The sequence below is a fragment of the Entelurus aequoreus genome, linkage group LG17, assembly GCF_033978785.1.
Source record: "Entelurus aequoreus isolate RoL-2023_Sb linkage group LG17, RoL_Eaeq_v1.1, whole genome shotgun sequence".
In the NCBI taxonomy this organism is placed as follows: Eukaryota; Metazoa; Chordata; class Actinopteri; order Syngnathiformes; family Syngnathidae; genus Entelurus; species Entelurus aequoreus.
The window spans coordinates 21,676,232-21,685,144 of NC_084747.1; the positions used below are offsets into that span (position 1 = coordinate 21,676,232).

General features: G+C 53.3%; 1 protein-coding gene across 1 annotated transcript; it reads right to left on the minus strand.

Moving 5' to 3' along the window:
- Nucleotides 1–2,544: 2,544 nt before the first annotated feature.
- LOC133631783 (uncharacterized) lies at nt 2,545–8,386 on the minus strand. Its single transcript, XM_062023945.1, has 10 exons — nt 8,208–8,386; nt 8,022–8,141; nt 7,890–7,969; nt 7,504–7,592; nt 7,326–7,445; nt 3,208–3,381; nt 3,029–3,144; nt 2,842–2,968; nt 2,714–2,777; nt 2,545–2,651 (listed from the first exon to the last, which is right to left on the minus strand). The coding sequence occupies exons 1-10, from the start codon at nt 8,384–8,386 to the stop codon at nt 2,545–2,547; spliced, it is 1,176 nt and encodes a 391-aa protein (XP_061879929.1).
- Between the last annotated feature and the right edge of the window lie 527 nt (nt 8,387–8,913).

An 8,913-nucleotide genomic window follows, 5' to 3' on the forward strand; every position in this document is an offset into this window, starting at 1 on the left:
GCATTAGTGGGCCATGGGCATTAGTGCGCCATGGGCATTAGTGCGCCATGGGCATTAGTGGGCCATGGGCATTAGTGCGCCATGGGCATTAGTGCGCCATGGGCATTAGTGGCCATGGGCATTAGTGGGCCATGGGCATTAGTGGCGCCATGGGCATTAGTGCGCCATGGGCATTAGTGCGCCATGGGCATTAGTGGGCCATGGGCATTAGTGGCCATGGGCATTAGTGCGCCATGGGCATTAGTGGGCCATGGGCATTAGTGCGCCATGGGCATTAGTGCGGCCATGGGCATTAGTGGGCATGGGCATTAGTGGGCCATGGGCATTAGTGGGCCATGGGCATTAGTGCGCCATGGGCATTAGTGGGCCATGGGCATTAGTGCGCCATGGGCATTAGTGGCGCCATGGGCATTAGTGGGCCATGGGCATTAGTGGGCCATGGGCATTAGTGGGCCATGGGCATTAGTGCGCCATGGGCATTAGTGGGCCATGGGCATTAGTGGGCCATGGGCATTAGTGCGCCATGGGCATTAGTGCGCCATGGGCATTAGTGCGCCATGGGCATTAGTGCGCCATGGGCATTAGTGGGCCATGGGCATTAGTGGGCCATGGGCATTAGTGGGCCATGGGCATTAGTGGGCCATGGGCATTAGTGGGCCATGGGCATTAGTGCGCCATGGGCATTAGTGGGCCATGGGCATTAGTGGGCCATGGGCATTAGTGGGCCATGGGCATTAGTGGCGCCATGGGCATTAGTGGGCCATGGGCATTAGTGGGCCATGGGCATTAGTGGGCCATGGGCATTAGTGCGCCATGGGCATTAGTGGGCCATGGGCATTAGTGGGCCATGGGCATTAGTGGGCCATGGGCATTAGTGCGCCATGGGCATTAGTGCGCCATGGGCATTAGTGCGCCATGGGCATTAGTGCACCATGGGCATTAGTGGGCCATGGGCGTCAGTGCGCCATGGACATTAGTGCGCCATGGGCATTAGTGGGCCATGGGCATTAGTGGGCCATGGGCATTAGTGCGCCATGGGCATTAGTGCGCCATGGGCATTAGTGGGCCATGGCCGTCAGTGCGCCATGGGCATTAGTGGGCCATGGGCATTAGTGTGCCATGGGCATTAGTGGGCCATGGGAATTAGTCCGCCATAGGCATCAGTCTGCCATGGGAGTCAGTGCGCCATGGGCATTAGTCCGCCATGGGCATTAGTCCGCCATAGGCATCAGTCTGCCATGGGAGTCAGTGCGCCATGGGCATTAGTCCGCCATAGGCATCAGTCCGCCATGGGAGTCAGTGCGCCATGGGCGTCAGTGCGCCATGGGCATTAGTCCGCCATAGGCATCAGTCTGCCATGGGAGTCAGTGCGCCATGGGCATTAGTCCGCCATAGGCATCAGTCTGCCATGGGAGTCAGTGTGCCATGGGCATCAGTCCGCCATGGGCGTCAGTGCGCCATGGGCATTAGTCCGCCATAGGCATCAGTCCGCCATGGGAGTCAGTGCGCCATGGGCGTCAGTGCGCCATGGGCATTAGTCCGCCTTGGGCATTAGTCCGCCATAGGCATCAGTCCGCCATGGGAGTCAGTGCGCCATGGGCATTAGTCCGCCCTGGGCATTAGTCCGCCATAGGCATCAGTCCGCCATGGGAGTCAGTCTGCCATGGGCGTCAGTCCACCATGGTCGTCAGTCCGCCATGGGCATTAGTCCGCCATGGGCATTAGCCCGCCATGGGCATCAGTCCGCCATAGGCATCAGTCCGCCATAGGCATCAGTCTGCCATGGGCGTCAGTCCGCCATGGGAGTCAGTGCACAATGGGCGTACAGTGCACCATGGGCGTCAGTCCGCCATGGTCGTCAGTGGGCCATGGTAGTCAGTCCGCCATGGGCGTCAGTCCGGTATGGTCGTCAGTGGGCCATGGTAGTCAGTCCGCCATGGTCGTCAGTCCGCCATGGGCGTCAGTCCGGTATGGTCGTCAGTGGGCCATGGTAGTCAGTCCGCCATGGTCGTCAGTCCGCCATGGGCGTCAGTCCGGCATGGTAGTCAGTCCGCCATGGGCGTCAGTCCGCCATGGGCGTCAGTCCGCCATGGTCGTCAGTCCGCCATGGGCGTCAGTCCGCCATGGTCGTCAGTCCGCCATGGTCGTCAGTGCACCATTGGCATTAGTGCACCATGGGCGTACAGTCCGCCATGGTCGTCAGTGCGCCATGGGCGTCAGTCCGCCATGGTCGTCAGTCCGCCATGGGCGTCAGTCCGCCATGGTCGTCAGTCCGCCATGGGCGTCAGTCCGCCATGGTCGTCAGTCCGCCACGGCCCACGCTGGATGCTCACCTGCTGAGCGTGTGCGTGAGCATCTCCACAGGAAACAGGCTCTGGTGCGCTTCCTGCTGCTTGCTCATGTTGCCGGGCAGGTCGCTGGCGGGGCAGCGGAAGCAGGGGCCCGAGTAGGACACGCCCCTTGACGACGTGAACGCCACCTTGCTGCTGAGGTCGTACAGGTCCAGCAGGGACGTCTGGGCCTGCAGCACACCTGGATCAATAATCATCCATCAACAATGGCAGGTGAGCTCACCTCCGTCAGCCAATCAGAGGACGGCTCAGGCTCGGCGGCACTCTGACTGCTGATTGGACTCGCCGCTGTTGTCCCGCCTCCAAACACACACAAAGAATGTCAGACCGCGAGATTTGACGCAGGCAAGCGTGACACGGACCTTCTGCGGCGCTGGCAACGTCGTCGTCGTCGACTGGCGGGAGTTTCCGTAGATCCTCGGCAGTCTGGAGGACGAGAAAGGAACGTGCAGGAAGAGGTGTGTCAGGTGTGTGCGGTTGCCGTGGTTACCGGGGTGAAGGCGTGGCTGAGGCGGAAGAAGTCGCTCAGGTGTCCGCTGTAGACGTCCAGCTCGGCCACATAGATGTGCGGGAGGCGGTCCAACACGCGGCGCTGATCGGAGACGCACTCGCCGCAGCTGTTGAAGCACACAGGAAGTGAGAAGCCCACACCTTCACAATAAGAGCGTTGCGCACACCTTTCCCTCAGGTTGCTCAGGTAGTGCACGGTCTGCTCCAGATACTTCCTCAGGGCCGCCTCGCTGCTCTCCTGGCGAAGTCCGGCCAGCATCTCGTCCAGGTAGACTTTCTTTCTCTGCGGCGTCATGGAGGACGCTCACTGACCCCGCCCACCTGCCTGCCGCCATCGCACACTCACCTGCACGTGTTTCTCCTGCGCCACCCTCAGCTCGTCCAGCCGCTGCTGGATGTCCTCCTCATGGCGCAGCAGCTTGGCGCTGTGCTCCTCCCACAGCGAGGCCAAGGCGCGCATCACCACGAAGACACGCCTGCTGAGCCTGGCGGACGCCGCCCACAACCCGTCTGAGCACGTCTGCACACACGGCGGGTGTGGTCACCACGTGGTGGTCATGTGACGTGGGAGGACTGATGGCCAATATAATGGTCAACAGAAGGTAAAACTATATCAAAGAAGCTAAGAACAAGGTAAGCAAGGTAAACGTAAGGTAAAAGAGACAGTAAAATTAAGGTAAATAGAAGGTAAAACATGGTAAATTGAAAGTAAAATAGGGTAAATAAAAGGTAAAAACAGTCAAATAAAGTACAATTGGGTAAATGGAAGGTAAAACAAGGCAAATAGAAAGTAAAATACCATAAATAGAAGGTAAAAAAGGCAAAAGAGGGTATATAGAAAGTTAATTATGGTAAAAAGAAGGTAAATAAGTAAGGTAAAAGAAGGTAACAAAGTAAATGTGAGGTAAATGGAAGGTAATATAAGGGAAAACAATGTAAAACAAGGTCAACGGAAGGCAAAAATGAGTAATATAAAGTAAATATAAGGCAAATGGAAGGTAAATTGAAAGTGAAATTGAGTAAACTAAAGGTGAAACAAGGTACATTTAAAGTACAATAAGGTAAATTAAATGTAAAATAAAGTAAAATAAGTTAAATAGAAGGTAAAATAGCATATAGAAAGTAAACAAGGTAAATAGAAATTTAAATACGGTAAAACAAGGTAAAGATTGGACTGTTTTTAGGGAGGCTGCCACTTCTAACCAGCATGTCAATATAACAGACTACACGGAGTCCATGATGGGATACTGTACATACTGTACCCACACGCATGGACGATGTGACCGTCATTAAACACATCACCACAAGGGCAAACGGTAAACCGTGGTTCACCAAGGAGGTATGGGAGCTCCTAAAAGCACGGAATGTGGCTTTCAAGTCTGGGAACCAAGAGGCTCTCAGGATTGCCAGGGCCAACTTGAAGCGGGCCTGAGAGTAGCAAAGCGTGCCTATGGACCAAACATCCAATCACACGTCACGAACACTAAAGACCCCAGACGCCTGAGGCCAGACTAGAACAGACTGCAGGCCTACACCCCCACCGTGCCAGGACTGCACAGACTTCCTAAACTCACTCAATTCATTAGAGAGATAAAAGAAGACCAGTCCAACTAAAGCTCTACACTGATTGGACGATGCAACACTCCAACTTGACCCTGCTCACCTGTGTAGGACTCTTCAAAAGGTGGACCCCAGGAAGGCTGCAGGTCCTGGTGGTGTGCTAACTCACTTACAGAGGTTCTCACAGATATATTCAACATCTCTCATCGTTCCAGAATGCTTCAAAGCCACCACGATCATACCACTACCAAAGAAACCCCCGGCTACAACACTGAATGACTTCAGTTCTCACCGCCATCTTGATGACGTGCTTTGAAGGGCTGGTCCAGACCCACAGAACATCCAGCCTACCTGCCACATTTTCACCCTTTCCAGTTTGCATACCGGGCCAAGCGTTCCACTGATGATGAACAGCACTTCACCTCAGTTTGGCTCATCTGGAAATCAAAAACTTCAGCTCTGCCTTCAATAGTCATACCACAACTCTGTGCTGTAGGCATCAGCACCCCACTTTGCAAGCGCTTACCAGACGTTCTCACCAACAGACCACAGACAGTAAGATTGGCAAGTACTCTTCACAGACCATCATCATGACCACGGGGGTCCCTCAAGGATGTGTGGTGAGTCCTCTGCTGTTTGACTCACCACTGTTGTGCCAGATACAACACAAACCACATCATCAAGTTTGCAGATGACACAACAATGGTGGGCCTCATCAGCGACGACGAGATGAGGCACACCAACTCATCAACTGGTGTGACACCAACAATTTACATCTCAATGTCAATAAAACTAAGGAAATAACTGTGGACTTCATGGTTTCTGGGGGTGAACATCACTGTTGACATGTCATGGTCTACCAACACCACCTCCCTTGTCAAGAAAGGTCAGCAACGCCTCCACTTCCTACGCCAACCTCCCCCCACTGGCACTCACCACCTTCTACAGGTGTGCCATTGAGAGCATCCTCACCAGCAGTCTCTCAGTCTGGTCTGGTAGCTGTTCTGTTGCAGACCGGAAAGCTCTACAGAGGGTGGTGAGGTCAGCTGAGAAGATCACCAGATCAGCCCGACCATCCATCCAGGACATAGACCATCCATCCAGGACATAGACCATCCATCCAGGACATAGACCATCCATCCAGGACATAGACTATCCATCCAGGACATAGACCATCCATCCAGGACATAGACTATCCATCCAGGACATAGACCATCCATCCAGGACATAGACTATCCATCCAGGACATAGACCATCCATCCAGGACATAGACTATCCATCCAGGACATAGACTATCCATCCAGGACATAGACCATCCATCCAGGACATAGACCATCCATCCAGGACATAGACCATCCATCCAGGACATAGACTATCCATCCAGGACATAGACCATCCATCCAGGACATAGACCATCCATCCAGGACATAGACCATCCATCCAGGACATAGACTATCCATCCAGGACATAGACCATCCATCCAGGACATAGACCATCCATCCAGGACATAGACCATCCATCCAGGACATAGACTATCCATCCAGGACATAGACCATCCATCCAGGACATAGACTATCCATCCAGGACATAGACCATCCATCCAGGACATAGACCATCCATCTAGGACATAGACCATCCATCCAGGACATAGACCCACAAACATCATCAAAGACTCCACCCGCCTGTTCACTCTCCTACCATCTGGCCAGCGCTACAGCGGTATGCCTTGCAACTACCAGACTTCCCACCAGCCATCAGACTGCTCAACTCATTCAGGAAAACTGGATTACAAATTCTATATAAAAGGTAAATAGAAGGTAATAAAAGAGAGAAAGGGCAGTCATGTGACGTGTGAGGACTGACGTCGATGGTAAATATAAAGGTAAATAGAAGGTAATAGAAGGTAAATAGGTGACCACTGACGTCGATGGTCAATATAAAGATAAATAAAAGGTAAATAGGTGAGGACTAACGTTGATGGACAATATAAAGGTAAATGGGTGAGGACTGTTGCAATGGTCTATATAAAGGTAAATAGATGAGGACTGACGTCGATGGTCAATATAAAGATAAATAGGTGAGGACTAACGTTGATGGACAATATAAAGGTAAATAGGTGAGGACTGACGTCGATGGTCAATATAAAGGTAAATAGGTGAGGACTGACGTCGATGGTAAATATAAAGGTAAATAGAAGGTAAATATGTGAAGACTGACGTCGATGGTCAATATAAAGGTACATAGAAGGTAAAAAGGTGAGGACTGATGTTGATAGTCAATATAAAGGTAAATAGAAGATAAGTAGGTGAGGACTAACGTTGATGGACAATATAAAGGTAAATAGGTGAGGACTGACGTCAATGGTCAATATAAAGGTAAATAGAAGGTAAATAGGTGAGGACTGACGTCAATGGTCAATATAAAGGTAAATAAAAGGTAAATAGGTGAGGACTGACGTCGATGGTCAATATAAAGGTAAATAGAAGGTAAATAGGTGAGGACTGACGTCGATGGCCAATATAAGGTAAATAGAACGTAAATAGGTGAGGACTGACGTCGATGGTCAATATAAGGTAAATAGAAGGTAAATAGGTGAGGACTGATGTCGATGGTCAATATAAAGGTAAATAAAAGGTAAATAGGTGAGGACTGACGTCGATGGTCAATATAAAGGTAAATAAAAGCTAAGTAGGTGAGGACTGACGTCGATGGTCAATATAAAGGTAAATAGAAGGTAAATAGGTGAGGACTGACGTCGATGGTCAATATAAAGGTAAATAAAAGGTAAATAGGTGAGGACTGACGTCGATGGTCAATATAAAGGTAAATAAAATGTAAATAGGTGAGGACTGACGTCGATGGTCAATATAAAGGTAAATAAAAGGTAAATAGGTGAGGACTGACGTCGATGGTCGCCAGCTGTCCTTCATCCTGCCGCTGGTATTGACCAATCAGAGTGAGGAGCTGAGACTTGACGATGTCCGCCACTTCCACCTCCGATAGGTCCAGAGAGGAGAGCGCCTCCTGCGGGTGGGACGGGCGTTACCGTGGCGACGGGGAAGATGCCCGTTGTGGCGGTTACCTGGTGTCGCTGCACCTGAGCCAGGCGCTCCCGCCAAACCAGCTCGTAGCAGCAGCGCAGCTGATGCAGGAAGTCAGAGTGGCAGCTGTCTGAGGGCGAGACGGCGAGTGGCGTGCTCAGTCATCCAATGAGTGGCGTGCTCAGTCATCCAATGAGTGGCGTGCTCAGTCATCCAACGAGTGGCGTGCTCAGTCATCCAATGAGAGGCGTGCTCAGTCATCCAATGAGTGGCGTGCTCAGTCATCCAACGAGTGGCGTGCTCAGTCATCCAATGAGAGGCGTGCTCAGTCATCCAATGAGTGGCGTGCTCAGTCATCCAATGAGTGGCGTGCTCAGTCATCCAATGAGTGGCGTGCTCAGTCATCCAATGAGAGGCGGCGACTTACCGATGTGCTGATTGACAGCTGTCAGCCGGCTGAACCAGTCCGACACGTGGGCCTCCGACAGCAGGGGCGGGACCAAGGCGCTGCAACAGACGGGTGATGAGGTCACGTGACACGCGGCGACAGGTGTCTCACCTGATGCCGGCGATGATGTCACAGCGTTGTTGCGCCAGACGCCGCAGGCTGTGCGCCACTTCCTGGAAGGCGGGCTGGTCCGCCAGCAGCTGCCACACGTCCACGCTCGCCAGCACCGACCTGCAACACGCCGCACGCTCGGCCCCGCCTCTCACTCACTCGCTCGCTCGCCCCCTCCCCACCCACCTGAAGTCCTGCACCACCTGGTCGGCTCGGCTCCGCCTCCAGCGGCCCAGAGACTCCTCCCACTGCAGATGGAGCCGCGCCTCCTGCTGGAGGTTGGCCTCCTGCAGGAGCAGCAGGAGGCGCGCCGCACTACGGCGGTTGGCCAGCAGGGTCTGGTTGAGCATCTGGCGCACACGCATGTGGGAGGTCAAAGGTCAAAGGTCAAAGGTGAGGTGAGGCGAGTTACCGTGGCCTCGCTGTGGATCTGTCGGTGCATGTCGGCACACGGCAGGAAGTTGATCTTCTCCAGCAGGTGGCCGTACTTCCTGAGCACAGGTCTTATCTACACGCACACACATTGTCAGCGCGGTCGCCGTGGCAACCAGACCACACGATGACGTCACCTGGCTGACTCGCTGCCTCTCGCACTCGCTGACTTGGAGCTGGAAGTCCGCCACCATCTTCTTCTTCTTCTTCAGCTGCTCCTCCACCTCGCTCCACATGCACACCACCTCCTGCGCACGCACACACACACACACACCTTCACGTCACGTCACGTCGCGCACGCACAGGTGTGCTCGCCGCACGCACCTGCATGTCACGCTGCTCTGCGCCTCGCATGTTGTGCTGCAGCGCGTCCACGCGCTCGTTGATGCGCCGCAGCGCCGACAACAGCTGCACGCTGTGAGTCCTCACCTGGATCTCACACACCTGAGGAACACAGGCG

Bases quoted from the DNA above. Each gene is read 5' to 3' on its own strand.
- LOC133631783 (XM_062023945.1), bottom strand. From the start codon at position 8,386: ATGCGTGTGCGCCAGATGCTCAACCAGACCCTGCTGGCCAACCGCCGT. The intron at 8,142-8,207 runs GTGGGTGGGGAG...GGCGTGTTGCAG, and splicing joins CAGGTGGTGCAGGACTTCAG to GTCGGTGCTGGCGAGCGTGG. The intron at 7,446-7,503 runs GTAACCGCCACA...TCCCACCCGCAG, and splicing joins CTCAGGTGCAGCGACACCAG to GAGGCGCTCTCCTCTCTGGA.